Below are 16074 nucleotides of genomic sequence, written 5' to 3' on the forward strand. Positions count from 1 at the left end.
AAAGGGACCCTGCAAAACCTGCCCYCCAAAGGGACCCCGCAAAACCTGCCCTCCAAAGGGACCCTGCAAAACCTGCCCCCAAAGGGACCCCGACAGCAAGAGCTGCCCGGCGGTGGGCAGACAGCTCTGCCATGGTGCTGCCCGCTCGACTCCCCGCGCGCGCAGGCGGTCCGCGCTGCCATCTGTTTGCAACTCATTTGACGGCTTTCAGCTCAGCTCAGCCGTGCCGCGCAGCGAGACGGGCGCGAGGCGGGCAGCGGGAGCGCGCCGGGAGCCTGGGGACGTCGCCCGGCCAGGCTGCACGCGGCCGAGGGCCGCTCGGCTTCGGCAGCATCCGAACCCTGGCAGCTGCAAGGGGACCCTGGCAGCAAAGAGCCAGGCAGCTGGCAGAGGAAAGGCAAAACGGAGAAGAAAAGGGGAAAAAGGCGTTCAGGCACCCAGGGGAGCGAAGCGCGCCTCGGCACAGCGTGCCAGGCTCACAAGTGGCCCGACGCGACCACCCAAGGGGGCCAAGCCTGCGGAAGTGGAAGCGAAAACCGCCGAAGGAGCCGGCTCGGAGGGCTCCACTCAGGCGGCCAAGTGCCATGTTTGACTTTCACTTTCAGCAGGAAAACCGCCTCCCCGGAAGAGGAGGCACGGCCTGGCCGGGCCGGCATGGCACACCGCTCCCGGACTCCTCGGGGGACCAGCCGCCGCTTCGGCACGGTGCCCGCTCCGCTCCGCGCCGCACTGGTCCGCGCGCTCCTCCGAGCCGTTTCGAACTCGTGCGACGGGCACAGAAACGAGCCCAGGGCACCTCGGCCTCGCCCAGCCCCGGGCAACTTTTGCAATGGGGGAAAAAAAAAAGGGCGTTTTTCTTGCAATGGCCCAAATGCAAGGTGCAGGGAGGCGCTAGGAACCCAGCGGGAGGCCCCGGTGCCCCTCGTCCTGCCGTTTCCCACGGCCCCTACGTCCCCGCTGGTTAGAAAACCCCGGCAGCGACTCCTCGCGCGCATCGCAGGCGGGTTTGTACCCTCCACACGTGCGCGCGGAAGGGGAGAGCGGGACCCACCACCGGCTCAACGCCGCTCGCCGCAGCCCAGGACAGGACGGGACGGGACGGGATGGGATGGGATGGGATGGGATGGGGGCGAGCTTGGCCCCCTGTGCATGCTCCGGCCGCGGGAGGAGGAGGAGGAGGAGGAGGAGGAGGAGGAGAGCCCCGCTTGAAAGGAAACCGCTTCCCGGCGAAACTCCCGACTGCGGAGGGCTTAAGGAGAAACAACGAACGAGCATTTTATCAGCGCCCGTGTCATCGGCGGGAGAAAACAAACAGCGATCCACCCAGCGCGCATGCAATCCCCCAGGCATGCGATCGATAAAAGCCGAGCGGGGGCTCCGCCRGCTTTATGGGCCGCGTTGGGAAAAACCACGCCGTCGCCGGCAGGGCCGCGCGGGGCCGAGCGCCGCCTTTGAGGCGGGCGGCGGGGCCGGCCGTGCCCCCGCGCCGCCGCGGCCCCACAATGCGCCATTGTTCGGCGCGGGCCGCGTGTGAAACCCGCCGGCGGCGTGTTTGCTTTGCCCGCCGGGCCCTCTTATCTTATCAGCGCCGCGGCCACAATAGGGCCAGGTGTACTCACCATTTTGCCGTCGGGCGAGAGCAAACCGTGGCCCGGGTCCAAGGCGGCCGGGGAGACCTGCTGCAGCACCGCCTGGCTGCTGGTCACCATGGCACCGTTGCCGTGGTGGCTGATGGCCCCGGAGGATGCCGCCTCGCCGCTCGCCGCCTGGCTGTACCGCACTCCTGCAAAACACCACGCCGGCGTGTTGCTCCGTGGCCCGGGGTGCCCCGCCGGTGCCGGCCGCCGGGGAGGCTTCCCGTGGGGCTCCCCCCACCAAACACGCCGTGCAAAGGGGGAACCCCCCCCAGGGCTCCCTCGGCACCGTGCCGGCGCCGCACCGGGGTGCAACAGGCTTTGCAACGGGCAACAGGCTTTGCAATGGGCATTGGGCTTTGCAATGGGCTACGGGCCTTGCAACGGGCATCGGGCTTTGCAATGGGCATTGCAATGGGCAACGGGCTTTGCAATGGGCATTGGGCTTTGCAATGGGCATTGCAATGGGCAACGGGCTTCACAAATGGGCAACGGGCTTTGCAGTGGGCTTGGGGTTTGCAAATGGGCAACGGGCTTCGGCAGCAAGTGGGTGCTGGACCCCGGTGCAGACCTTTTCCGCAGCCGTACATTCTCCACAGTGCCTTTGCCACCCACCCGCTCTCCAGAACAGCAGAGCTAAAAGTCCCGGGCTTTAAATTTAACTTCACACTTGAGCAATAAGCTGGGAGGGCAGCACAGGATGACCCCCCCCCCCTTGCTCCACTGCTTTTAAAACTGCAATGACAAAACTACAGTGGGAGAAGCCAAACGTGCCTTTTGCAGAGCACCCGGGCCACCCCGCGGCAGCAGCCCCCGCAGCATCCATCTGCATCGCTCCTGCTGCAACTTGCACCGTTTTCACCCTTTGTGCAAATTCCGGCACGTGCCCGCAGTGCCCAGGCCCCGGCCTGGGTGGCCCCGAGCCGCTGGGGAGCTCCTGGCCATCCCACGGCCTTTTCCCCTGATGGCCCGGCTCTGCTCCGCAGAGCTCCCAGCCACCACAGACCCTTCCAACACCGAGTGACGGCTCTTGCTCCTTCCTCGGGCCCTTCCGAATCCCATTTCCCTCTGGACAAGTGTATGATTAACAGATTCCCGCAGGAAGAGGGAAGAGTGCCCAACAGAAATGTCCCACCGGATCACAGCTGGCCACCACCGAGGAGCGGAATCTGGCTTGAGCACCGGTCTTCAACATAAATATATTGAATTTGGCCAAAAAGCCTTGCACTGATAACCATATGATGAGCCGTGTGTCATGCAAAGGCATCCAGAGATCACAAATAATTAACTGAGGAAAACCCGCTGGAAACAAAAGCGGCTTTTACAGGGCTCCCTGGCGACTGCGGCTGCAAAGCCATCGATTACGGGGAGCCGAGTGCCGCGCTCGCCGCGGGGTCACCGAGCTTCCCGGGAGCAGGACGCGCCCGGCCGCAGGACCCCGAACCGCCCCGAGGGCTGCTCCCAAGCCCCTCCAGCGAGGGCGCCGGAGAGGGGAAGGAACGCTCATCTGGGAGGCTCCCGAAAGCACGGACGCCACCCGCTCCCCTCCGGCGCCGTCTCCGAAGTTTCGGGGGCTTCCCGGCCGGTCCCCTACAGAACGAGCACCTGTAACGCCTGCGAGCGATACTGCAAACGCGTAAAGTAGGGATGCTAATGGCTGCTAAGTGCCAGGACACTTTTCAGTCTCTTTTGGACTCACTGAAGCTTTCAGTAAGGAAAACCCCGAATCCCCTCACGTCCACGTCAGGATGCTCGTGACTCACGAGCCAAGACTCCTGCGGGAACGAAGCTGTCTTTAAAAACGCTGGGATTTTAAAAGCCGATTTTCAACCTTTCCCCTGCAGTCCCAGGGACAGGATATTTCTCGCCTAAGAAAGATCTGCTTCAGATTTCCTGGTGACCTGGGGACTGGGATTTGGGGTCTCTGGACCCCAATGCAAGAAATACCGCGACCTCTTGATGAAGGCTCCATCCTCCCTGCGGGAAGGCGTCAGCAGCCCACGGGGGGCTGCGGGGCGCCGGGGAGCAGGGCGGCCCGCGGACGGAGGCAGGTGCTGGCCAGCCGCTCCGGCCGCTCCGGCCTCTCCGGCAGCACCATGCCCTCGGCCCACGCTGCAGCCGGCTTGGGGGTGGCCAGCCCCGATGAGCCAGTGCCGAGACCTCTAGGAAACCACCAACCATCCCGACTTGCTCTCTGCCATTCCCAGAATGGGACGGCTATATTGCTGTTATCTATATGCCCTGGGAATTGGGTTGGATTTTGGCTCGCTGGATAATTAACTTTGGGAAAACAGTACCAGATATTATTACTGTAACCAACGGAGCTGTGCAGCCACGGAAGCTACCTCCGCGCCAGCTCCCCGGTCCCCGATCACGCTGGGCTCCTCCAAGGCGAGCTGACGATGCCCCCAAGGAGACAGCCATCTCCGTGCTTTTCCCAGGCTCCTCCAAGCACAAAACACCCTCCCTGGGACAACTCACCAGTTTTCCCGGTTTTGGAAAACTTCTTCTAAAGCATCAGACACCCCTGAGCCGCAGGGTCCCACCAAGCAGGGCGTTATCCTGCTGCGGGAGCGAGGAGGGAAGGGACTCGGCGCTCAATCCTCCCCGGCCGCGGGATTCCCAGCAAATCCAGCCCAAACCTTTCTAATGGGTAACTAATACTCGGCCTGGCTCCACGGGCTCTTATTTTCGGGGGAGCCCTCAAAGGTCCCCTTGGGAGGCGCCGGGAACAGAGGCGATTTCCACCCCTTGCCGGACCTGCCGGGGTCTCCGGGCACCGCGGGATGGTTTCTACTTCCCGCACCATGGCGTAAAGGTTTCCCCCCGGGATGAGCCGCCGGAGAGCTTTACGATCGGGCCCGAGTTCACGGTTTATGGAGCGGCCGGGGCAGACGCTATTGAGGGCCCGACGCAATTGTCCCTCGCCGCGTCCTTGTGCTGCCGCAGCGGGACGCGGCTCCGGGCATGGAGCCTCGTCCGCCGCCGCCTCGCCGCCGGCCCGGGCAGCAGCCTGCGCGCGAACCGCCCCGCCGGCCCCGCTGCAGAGCCCCCGCTCCTCCAGGCTTTTTTCCTTTCACTGGAGCTACAGCCGCAACATAAAAGCCCGTTTATTGGAGCTGGCTATTGCTGGGCCCCCCGAGTCGTTTACTGCCCTCCCGCGTTTCCACACCGGGATGCCCAGCCAGGCCGGGGCCGCGGCTCCCGGAGCCGTATCCCTGCCGGAAAGGGACCGGTTTCGGCAAGGGCTGCGCCACGGCGCTCCCGGGATGGGGAGGCGGGAGAGGCCCCAACGCCCATGTGAGCTGTGCCAGCCTGCTGGGGCCTCGCAGCATCCCCCGGGAAGCATTTCCCCCCAGGAAGCATTTCCCCCCAGGAAGCGTTTCCCCCTGGGAAGCCCCAGGCACTGGGGAAGAGCCTGGGATGCACCAGGGTGGCGATTGGCAGCCTCCCGCTTCCCGCACGCCTTGCCGACTGCCTGTGCCCTTTCCTACGCGCGCTGCGGCGTGCCGGGAGAGAAAGCACGGAAAAGAGGCCAGAGAAATGCCGCCCTTCTGCTTTCCGCCTTGAAACCCCTCGATTTTAGTCCCGTTTCCTTGGCAGGCAAAGCGGGGGAGCAGCTTGGACCTCCTCTGGTTTAAATCACGTGCAGCCGAAGGGTTGCAAACTTGGTGTTTTTTAACGTATTTCCGGTGCAGCGGATCCACCGTTGACCCTACTCCACGAGCGGGAGCATCCCGGGGAGCCATGCGCAGCCCCGGGCACCGGCGGCTCGGCATGTCGGAGCGGCTCACAGGAAAGGGCCGGGGCTGCATTTTGGGGCTCGTCCAGCTCAGCGGGGTGCGGGGGGGGGGACAGGCCCCTCTGACCCTTCAAAAACTCAGGGCCAAGATTTGATTTCTGGGCTGCCACTCAAGCTGCCTCTAAAGTGTTAATCTTGCTAAGTTATGGAGGGGCGCAGTTTATATCCATTATAAACCTGTTTATTGGGACTGGAGCCTCCCATTCTGCTGCCGCCATAAAGCCCTAATTACCCTCCATAAAAGCGGCAAAAGCCTCTCGGGGCGCCCTGCGCGGCCGCCGCGGCACAACGGGCGCAACAGGAAAACCCGGCAGCTGCTGGCTGGGCACCGGCGGCCGCGGCGGGGCCGCGCGGCGCCCACGGAGCAGCTCGCGAGGTCCGGATGCAAACCCAGGCRCCGCTGCACTGACGCTTCATTGACAGGCCTTGGGGGAAAAAAAAAAAGGAAAAAAAAGAAAAAGGTCCGAACTGCCTTTTCTGTTTCGGMGCGTTCCAGGGATGCACCCGAGTTATTTCCATAGATATGCCTGCACCCGTGGCTATACCTAAAAGCGTACAAATAGTCTGCATCCATATATATACACACACCTGGATGAGCATCCCTAAAGGGAGGTGATGGGGCTTGGGGTGCGAGCGCCGGCGCCGCGCGGAGCGGAGCGGAGCGGGGCCCCCCGGCGCCTTTGTATGCGGCGGCGGCGGCTATCGCGGGCGGCCCGGCGCCCCTAATCCCATCACCGCGCCGATTGTCCGCGGGCTCTTGGAGATAACGCGGGACCGAGCCCGGGCCCGCGGCGTGGCACCGAGCGAGCAAGATAAAGCGCRGCCTGACCTTCAAACCAAACAGGGAGCCGAGATCGCTGATAATASCCGGTAGGAAGGGAAAAGTCCAGGGGCTGAGGGAAGCCTCTGAAACAGGCTCCGGGTATTCACCTCCGAAGAGTTAAAGGAGGTAAAACCCGCAGTTTGAGGTCTGGCAGAGGGATCCCCGAGGCGAGGTGGCGCGGATGCTCGGTTTGGTTTTTACAGCTATTAATTACCCACGCTCCCGGCGTTCATTCCCTCCTTCGCAAGAYGCCATTCCCTCCTTCGAGGACCGAAGCCGCTCTGCTTCCCGCCCGCCCGCACGTGCACGATTTCCGCGCGTCCGGACCCCGTCGCTTCCGGCCACAGACGTCACGGGGCCGGCCCGGGGGCCCTGGCGAGCGCCGTCATTAAGCCGTTAAGGCATTTAGTGCTCCGGACAGCACCGCGCGCGGCGCAAGGGCAGTTCAAATCCCAGCACGGAGACTTGCGGAGAGGGTCGGCGAGCCGGCAGAGCCGTGCTGCCTTCCCCGCGGCGGCGGCGGCGAGCGCCCCAGGCAGCGCGTGGGAAAGATGCATCCGCCTGCCCGGACTGCCCCGCGYGGGGCAAGGACGGTGCCCTCGAGGCTCCTCGCCCCCCCAAACCGACCCCTCCGGGGGAGAAATAATCCCTCCTATGGCCCAATGCCATCTACGCCCCTCGCCGCAGCTTCCCGGCGCCCCACGACGCCCCATTCCCGCGGTCCCAGCACGGGAACCTGCTGGCGGCGCGGGAACCTGCCGGCGGCGCGGGCACCTGAGCCCACTCCGCACCCTTTCCGTGCCCGTTTCCACCTCCTCTTCCTCTTCCTCGAGGCCCGGGTTCRGGCCCCGGGCTCCAAGCAGACGGCGCGGGCCCCGCGCCGAGCCCTCCTGACCCCGCAGAGGGGCCCGCGGCCGCCACCACCGCCGCCGCCGCGGCCATCATTCCCGGCCCGCTCAAAAGGCCCCCGGCGAGGCTGTCAGCGGCCCTATAGCCGCGGCCGGCTCCTGCCGGCGGGGGCTCGGCAGCGGGGAATAAAGGCCCGGCCGTAAGGGCCCTCCGGCCGCAGGATAAATGGAGGCGGCGACAGGAATTGCGGTGCCCCGAGAGGGGGGAACAAAGGCGCTCGCGGGGCGCCTGAATGCGCGCTGCGAGGGTGCGAGCACTTCAAAGGCGACGAGGCCCGCCCCAAGCCCCCGCTTAATTGCCAATTAAGCATGCATGGGGGGGGCGACGCCATGACAACGCGGGGCCGCGCGCTGGTGCGGCATTGTGGAGCCCCGCGGCCGACACCGAAAACAGCTGATTTTGCTGACAATGTGCTGGTAGGGCACCTTRTAAGCAATCAGCCGCGGACGGGAGGGCGAGCGGCCGGCCCGGCCCCGCGCTGCGCTGCGCGGGGCATTCCCGGGGCAGGGTCACGTCGTGGTCACCGCGGGCCGGCCGGCGGCACGCTCGGCCCCGCCGCGTTCGGCGGACGGTGGCGGTGCAGGGACGGAGCCCCGCAGGGAGCTCCGGGGCCGGGTGGGATTCCGGCGGCGGCAAAACCTGCCGCACGCACGCACGAGACGGCCGGGGGGGGGGGTTTCCTCCGCGCGTCGCGGCAGTGATGCTCGCCGCGGAGGTGCCCCGAGGAGCGGGTCCACGGGGCATTTAAGTGAGGGGCTYGACTAGGGGCGGCGAGAAACTCGGTCTCAGCCTCTGCCGGGTGCCGAGGCAGACGGCATCCCTGCCTATCTCCAAGCCCATCCCCGCTGCGTCCCCCCGGCACAGCCCCTGCTCCAGGCCAGGGYGCCGGAAGGCGACGAGAGCCGGCCGCCCCGGCGCGGATGCTCCGAGCTGGTACCCGGGGGCCGGGGCTGCAGCATCCGGGATTTACTCCACCACCGAGGCCAAAAGGCGCCGGATGCTGCGGGCACRACCCGGCCGCTGGCCCGTGCCACCCCACTTGCCCCTGGCCTCCTCCCCAGCTCCCCCTGGCAGCATTATCTCCTCCTCAGATCCGCTGGGAATTTTCTGCGGATTCCCTCTCCGCGGCTCCAGCCCGGCCGAGGTGTTTCCCTACGGGGCACGCGGCACGGGGCTGCATCCCGCTGCATGGCATGGGCGCCGGGGGCTGCATCCCACCGGCTCCCGTGGGAGCAGCCGGGTTCCCGCATCCAGGTTCCCACGGCCTGCAGCGAACGCGCCCAGCCCGGGACGTTTCGTTTCATCCCTAGCAGGGCGGACGCCAGTTGGCGCATCCAGCAACACCACTACACCTGCTCCTTTTCGCACTGCCCGCGGGACTCCAGCGGCCCCGGGGACCTCGTCGCCCCGAGCCCCGTCCCCTCTCTGCAGGGACACGACGTCCCGCCGGGGACCAGCGGGTTCTGGCTCCGGCTTGCTTTGCCCAAGCCGGTGCGGGAACCGCAGCAGGAGCAGGAGCGGAGCRCGGCCACCATCCGCCGGAGCCGCTCGACGTCCTCGTCCCGCCGGCCGCGTGTGCGCGTGCGTGCGCTCGCTCACCCACCTGGCATCTTCCCGGGAGGCGAGGCGCTGGGCTGGTTGTGGTGGGGGGAGCCGTGGGAGAGCAGCAGGTTCATGCTGTGCGGCGGCTGCCCGGAGCTGTAGGCGTCCATGGCCAGCTTCTGGCGGAAAGCCTCCTCCTTCCGCCGGTTGGCGAACCAGTTGTAGACGCGCACCTCCGTCACCAGGTTGGAGCCCAGCCCGTGCGCCTTGGAGGGAGACACCCCTCGCTGCAGACACTCGGCCCTGCGCGGGGCAAGGGGACAGGTTGGGACAAGCGTGCCGCGGGGGCGAGGGGCCGCGAGCGACGCCGGGATGGGCACGCCGGGGGGGGGGCGCCTCGGAGCCCTGCCCGAATCCGCTCCGCTCCTTCCGACTCCGCAAGCGTCGCGAGAGCCGCCCTGCTCCCTCCGGCCGCGCCGCAATGCCGTGCATCCCCGCGCTTCGCCCCGGCGGCGCCGGCACGCGGCCGAGCCTCCGGGGAGCCCGGCGCCGCGGGCGGCTTGGGGACCGTGAGCTCCGGGGCCGGTCGGGCGAGCGGGGAGGCGGTGCGGAGCCGCTACCTGTTGCACTCCTCCACCAGGGCCTCGCGCTCCTCCTTGCTGGGGTTYTTCTGCCGGTCGTAGGCTTGGTACAAGATTTGCTGGGACGCCGGCCCCCACTTGAAGCGGTTGCGGCGCATCTTCTTGCTGGGGGTTTCGGCGCAGGCGTCCTCGAGCTGCCCGGCGCCCTGGTTCTGCTGATTGAACTCTGGAAAGAGAAACAGCAGCTGATCCTGACTGCTTTTGTCTGTCCTACTTCCACCACCCTGGACTGTCTGGTTGAACTCTGAAAGAGAAAGGAGCAGATTTGATGGGGCCTGTAGCCGCCGCCACTCTGAGTCAGCCCCGCGCCGCACCGTGCCGCGCCGCGCCGCGCCGCCCCCCCCCCGGAAAGCCCCCCGCCGCCGGCGCCAAGCCTGCCCCTCGCTCCAGCCCCGCTCATCCCGGATCCCGGGGCAGGCGGCGGCTGCAAACGCCGCGGGGGCCGGGACGCTCGGACACGCGGGGCGAAGCGACGGCGGAGCCGCCCGAGCCGGGCGTTGAACGGGGAGGCACGTGCCGGGCGCGGATACCCCCGGCCTGGGTCCCTGCCTGCGCGCGCTTGCTCGGGGAGGAGCTCCGCGCTCAGAGCGCTGAGTCGGGGGCCGGGCACGGCGGCTGCGGAGATCCCCCGTCCTGCCTCTCTCGGATCCCCCTTGCCGTCCCCAAGCACCGGGAAAGGAGCTCAGTCCCGCRGGGATAGCGGGGCTGGCACCAGGATACCGAGGCTCCTTCCGAGCCCGGCGYCCTGCGGTGCACGCGAGGGGCACTAACGGGAGACGGACGGGAGGTTTTTATTATTCTCAGTTTTGCAGGGGAATTCTCCCTCTTTTCCTAATGGCTTCTCCCCATGCGACAGCAGGGGAAAGCGCAGGGCAAGGCTGCAGCGGAGTCTGCTTGCTTTCACCTCTCAAGGCGCGTTTTCCAAGCAATGGCACTTGGTGCTAAATCCTTCCCCGCACTTCCCATCCGCTGGATGTTTCACCGGCGGGAGGAGGAAGGCAGCGCCGTGCCGTGCCGCGCSGCCCCCCGCATCGCTCCCCGCCGAGGCTGCGCCGAACTAYGGCCGCCAAAGCCCTAGCACCTGCTCTGCGTCCTCAGTCACGTGCATTAGAAATGGCACGGCTGCTCCAGGCCGTGCTACGGATGCGTATGATTCGCAGGAGGCTTCTTCCTCTCTCCCTTTGCTTTTTTGCAAGCAGTTGCAAAAAAATGGAGTGGGGGGGGGCCGGGGGGGAGGCGGGAAACCTGTCTAATTGCGTGTAATTACGAATTGCTCTGCCAGCGCCAAGGGAATGCAAACGGGCAGAAGCTCGGCTGTTTGATGGGCTTGGGGCAACCTGCACGCTATCACGCAGGGATGGAGAGAGGCTCCTGCCCGCTTTTCCTGGGGCTTTAAATACATTTCACCTGCAGGAATACCTGGGGGGAGGTGGCACGCCGCCTGCCCGCAGCGAAAACACGGGGTTCCTCCCTGCGCGACCGCGCGGCCCAGGCAAAGGGAGACCCAAGCGGTGGCTTAAAGCCGAGGAGCGGGGAGGCCCCCGCGGCGCAGCGGGGATCCGTCCCGTCCTGCCTCGCGCGGCCGCGCAACGGGAGCCGGGAGCCGGGAGCGCGCGGGCGGGCGCAGGCGCGTGCACGCGAGCGAGCCGGGTACTTACGGCGGAGGATCTCCCGCTGCTTGCGGACGTACCACGTGTAGAGCGCGGCCCGCTTCTGCGTCTTCATGGGGGTGCCCTTGTTGAGGTGCTGCGAGAGGTGCGACTGGTTGAGGCCGGTGACGTCCACCACCTCCCGCTGCGGGATGTTGTGCTGCTGCATGTAGCCCTTGATCATCTTCGCCGCCCGCCACGGGTCCTCGCTGGAGGGAAAGCGAGCGTCAGTGCCGCGCCGCGAAGGTGCTCGGCGGCCGCGTCCCCCGGCCACGGGCACCGGGAATTCCCTGCTCGCGGGCTGCCTCCCGCCCTCCGAGCCCCCCCCCCGGCTGGTTTCGGGCAGGCGCAAAACCCCACCACCGCGTTTTCCCGCAACGCCACGCGCGTCCTTCGCCCGCCTACGGAGCAGAGCCCGGAAAAACAGCTCCCTCCCGGGGCCAGGGAGCAGGATGCCGGCTCCGCGGGTGGCCGCAGGGCTCCGTGCGCCCGGTCGGGCACCCCGAGGGGAAGGAAAGAGGCCCCAGCACCCTGATGGGGTGCCGAGGTCGAGCGAACGCTTGCAAAGCGCTTCCGGATCCCTGGGGGGCGGAAACGCAATGGATTCGGTAGCTGCTGCCATTGCCGCTATTACATTAATGGCAATTTCCCCCTTCGAAGGTATGCACGTGTGACTGCCATATATRCACGCACACATATATATATATTTTTATATATACATATGGCGGTGGTTCCTCGCGGCCCCGTGCTCTGCTGAGCTCGCCCCAAGCTGGGCGCTTTATCCCCAAAACGCCGCGGGAGCGAGTGCAGGGCTGCCCGGGCTCGGCCCCCGCCGCAGCCCGCCGCCCCCCCGGCGCCCTCCTTCCCCCGCGCTCGGCAAAGGGACGGGACGCGGCGGCAACAGGCCGGGCAGGTTCATAAATCTCAGCCCTGGCAACGCAGCGGAGCTGGCGACAGCTCTCCGGGGAGGAACAGCCGCCGGCCCAAAAAGTCCCGGCCCGCCGCGAGCGCCCTTTCCCCGGGCTCTCCGGTCCACCTGCCTCGGCTGCTTTACTCCCTCCCTCCCCTTCCCAGYGCCCGCGGGAACAACTATCCGAGATCTCCGTGCGCGTTTCCCGGTGGGAGACCCTCTCCCGCCGCCTCACGAGCGCAGGCGGCAGGGAGAAGCCTCGGATGCAGCAGGTCAAGGCGAGGGAGCAAACCCGGGCGACGCTCCCCGAGCGCCGAAGCAAACCGCTCCGCCGCCGGCACCGAGCGAGGCCCCAAAGCTTCCAAGCGCTTGCAGTTGGCGACGCGGCTCCCGCAGGACCGGGGTGCAAAACGACTCTCCCCAAACCCGCACGAGCCCCGTGTCCTTGCGCTAGCGCACACCAACTTAGGGAACAAAAATACRCCAGAAATAAAAATGTCGTAGGTGCGCTTTTAGATCTACCGAACACCAAATCCGGATGAACAGGCCAATACGCGTCGGCATTATTTGGGATCACCGGATTTATTCTTTAATAGATGCAGATGCCGGACTAAAAGGAAGTGCTTTAGCACTGAAAAAATCAGTGTGGAACCTGAACCTGGTCACAGTTATGCACTCAAATAATGAGATATGCTAATGCTTTACTTGGAATAACCGTCTAACTGCTTTTCCAATTCATTAGTTATTCTGGATCCTTCAACTTGTCAAGGGGAAAAGCCCAACAGGTAGATTTCTTACTTTTTGTCCTGAACGCAGCGCGAAAACAAAGCTGTTGGGAAGCGAAGCAAAAGTAAGCAGCTATAAACAGCCCTTTCGATACAGGAGGGCGCTTTACCGGATCCCCCGTCCCCAGGAAAGAGGGCCCGGATCACGTGCCAAGCTGCCGTTCCCACGCCCGGCGCTGCATCCCCCGGGCAGGGGATCCAGCCACGGGGAGCGGGGACGTCCTGCCCCAGGCCGCGGCCCTTGCTGCCGCGAGCGGTCGGACGCCGGCGGCTTTTCCGACACGAGCGGTTTAGGGATCTTTTCCTTCCTGTGCATTGTGCCCTTTACGCGGCCGCAGTCACATGGCGCTGCAAATCCGCAGATACCTACGTCTGCGCGCGCACACGCACGTATAAACATTGGCCCGAGCTTGCCCGAGCGGCCCGACGCCGGCTCCGGCTCAAGCGCTATCCCGACGGGAAACCCCACTTCCCGTCCCCAAAACTCCCGGTGCCGCCATGCCGGCCGCGTGCGCGGGCACCGCTGGGGAGCAGCTTTCCCGCGGCGGATGCCGGGGGCTGCTGCTGGCGCCGTCGAAGGAAAGGCGACGGGGTCTGAGATACCCGGATCCGAGCCGGAGCAGCCCCGGGATTTTGCCATGTGGGGAAAGCCCCGGCGATGCCACCGCGGGATTTCGGAGCCTCCGTCTGCCCGCCGCCGCGCGAGGCGACGAGGAGGCAGGAGCCAACAGCAGGAGCATCAAGAAAATATCTTCTCGCCCAAGTCGCCATATGCTCGTTCCCGGTTTCCGGACAGGGAACCGGCGCAGGCGAAACGCGCTGGGAGTGGTGCCGAAGGCGGCTCTCGCCGTCCCCGCGCCGAGGGTCCACGCGCAGGCCAGTGTCACGGGTGCTTTGTGCCACCCAACCGATTTTACCAATTACCGATTAATCGTAACTCAATAAAACAGAGCGCCTTGAAATCGCTAAAGGCGGCTCGGCTCACAGCTAGCCCAAGGGCATCGTCGTGCGGCGCTGAGCCTTCAGCCGCCGCGGCAGAGCGCCTCCGATCTAGAAACGCGAAACGAGTCACCTGGGGGCTACTTGGGGGCTTTCTGAATGAAATAAAATTGAAATAAAAATTCTGAATGAAATAAAATTGAAATAAAAATTCTGAATTGCAATAAAATTGAAATAAAAATTCTGAATTGAAATAAGATTGGCAATGTTTTGGCCAAAAAAAAAGGGAGGATTAGGAAAAAAAATCCCTGAGTTTCACTTCATTTTATCATTTTAAGAAAGGCTTCAGTTTGATATTTCCAGCCCATTTCAGACTTACGCTTTCAAAACATTTATTCAGCTTTTCATTTCTGAGCAATGTTTCTCTTTAGGAATCAACTTGACCGTATTTAAAAGGGTTAAACAACCTGAAACCAAACCCAAACATTTTGTTTCATGTTAAACAAAATGTTTGGACTTGACCCAGAATGAAAGGTTTGAGTGTTTGTTTGGTTTCTTTTTTGTTTTGTTTTGTTTTGTTAACCTAAAAACCGGAGAGGAAAAGCTTTCGGTTCAACAAAGCCTATTTTTTGGTTCTGTCACCGAAATGAAAAATCCATTAATTGTCTAACCGCCGTCGGGAAGGTATGCAAAAAAACCCCGAAGCACTTTGCAGTATCAGAAAAGCAGTTTACGGACCTCAGGCCGCGGTCCTTCTCCACCCAGCGCTTTTACGGAAACCAATGAAAGGTTGTTTTTTCCTGCACAACAGCGGCYGCAAACAACCGCAGCTGTGATCGCGGAGCGAGGAGCGGGCATTTTGCACGGCGGGCTCCGCGCGGAGGTCGGGAGCGCGCGCGCGGGCTTCCCGCCCCGCGGCGCCCCAGGATTCCCGCGCCCGCTCGCCCCCTTTGTCAGCCTTGAAAACAGGTAAATACACTCCACATCCTCGGAGAAATATGCCAAGAATTTATACACACGGATTATAAAACAGGCTCTCTACATAAATGATCTATCTAATCTGCATCTCTCTGTACACACAGGAGGGATTAGGGCCCGTAGGTGTGCTGTGCTCAGCGCGCCGCGCTCCGCGCTCGCCCCTTACCCTTCGCCGCAGCCTGCTCCGAGGGGCGAGCGGCAGCGGCGGCAGCCCGGCGATGCCCCACGCCTGCCCGGGGACCGGCGCCCGGCTGCTGTGCTGCTGCCTCGGGCCCGGGCGTTCGGCACCGCAGCTCTCCGCGGGCCCCGTGGTGGGTCCGGGAGGGCTGCGCCAAGCTGGGATCCCAGCCCGCAGACGGGGCCAGACCTGCACCCAGAGCGGGTGCCGGCGAAACCCACCTGGGCCACGTGAAGGGGCCCGAGCAGAAGCTCCCGAGGGAAAGGGCCGGCTTGCCGGGGGCTGCGGGGCCAGGACCACCCTACGCACGTTAAAAGCGGGCACGGGGCTGAGCACCCCGGGGGGATGGGAACAGCCCCGAGCCGGCCCGGCCCTGGGGTCAGGCCGCCGGAGTCGGCGGGAGGCGAAGCAGGCGGGTTCGGCCCCATGTGCGGCCGGAATAAATGGTTGCCGACTGCTCTGCGCCGGCTCCCTCTCCGAGTACAAAGGCCTCCCAGAGCAAACAGCGGCTCTGCGGAAGGCTCCTCGGGGACATGCACCCGCTCTTGTTTGCACCCAAGGCAAACTTTGCACAGGAACACCTGGGGAGAGCGGCGCTCCTCGGGGCAGCACCCGCTCCGCGCCTCCGCCAGTGCCGCGGCGGGCAGCACCGCGCACCCCCGGGCAGGATGCGGCCAGCGAGCAGGGTGGGAGACCAGGGGCAGGGCGGGAATTAGGCGCAGGGCGGGAGACAGCAAGCAAAGGTGCGGGGCGCAACGCGACACAAGCGGCGGGGAGCCCGGCTGCAAGGGCCTGGAGCAGCTTCTACCCCCGACAGAGCCTCCTGAGCGCTCAGCAGCCCCCCGGCAAGCCCAGCCTGGTCCCTGTGCACCCGGCCGCCACAGGGACAGGTCCCCAAGCACCGCACACACGCCACACGGAGCACAACGGGCCCCCGATGCCCTCCCGGGCCCTGGCACGCCGCCGCGGAGGAACCGCCGGCAGCACCGGGGCTGCTCAGGGCCGGGAGCTGGGGCTCCGCGGGCTGGCGGGGGGCTGAGCCCCGGCGAGCAGGATCGGTGCGGTCCTGGGGGCCCCATCCCGGCTCCGGGCGCCGGGACGGATAGGAAAAGGGGGCGCAGGGAGGAGGCGCACAGAGGTGCCCGCACCCACGCACACGTTAGCGAGCCCCCGGCGCCCAGACCTCGGGGAGCCGGGACCGCCCCGGCACCAGCCGGCAGAGGCGGGGGGACAAGGCGCCTGCCGCCCCCGCCCCGCTCCCTGCGGAGCTGCGGGGGGAGCGGT

The 16074-nt window shown here is 65.3% G+C and overlaps 1 protein-coding gene across 1 annotated transcript in view; it reads right to left on the bottom strand.

Moving 5' to 3' along the window:
* The window catches only part of HNF1B (HNF1 homeobox B), an 18663-nt gene extending 7041 nt beyond the window's left edge, over positions 1 to 11622 (bottom strand). Inside the window, exons 1-5 of the mRNA XM_026081576.1 lie at positions 11531 to 11622; positions 11010 to 11209; positions 9331 to 9595; positions 8772 to 9013; positions 1620 to 1783 (exon numbers count right to left, since the gene is read on the bottom strand). Of these exons, the coding sequence (XP_025937361.1) occupies positions 1620 to 1783; positions 8772 to 9013; positions 9331 to 9595; positions 11010 to 11209; positions 11531 to 11622 (963 nt within the window). The remainder of the gene's footprint in view (positions 1 to 1619; positions 1784 to 8771; positions 9014 to 9330; positions 9596 to 11009; positions 11210 to 11530) is intronic.
* Between the last annotated feature and the right edge of the window lie 4452 nt (positions 11623 to 16074).

Source organism: Apteryx rowi, unplaced genomic scaffold (genome assembly GCF_003343035.1).
Source record: "Apteryx rowi isolate R43461 unplaced genomic scaffold, aptRow1 scaffold_554, whole genome shotgun sequence".
In the NCBI taxonomy this organism is placed as follows: domain Eukaryota; kingdom Metazoa; phylum Chordata; class Aves; order Apterygiformes; family Apterygidae; genus Apteryx; species Apteryx rowi.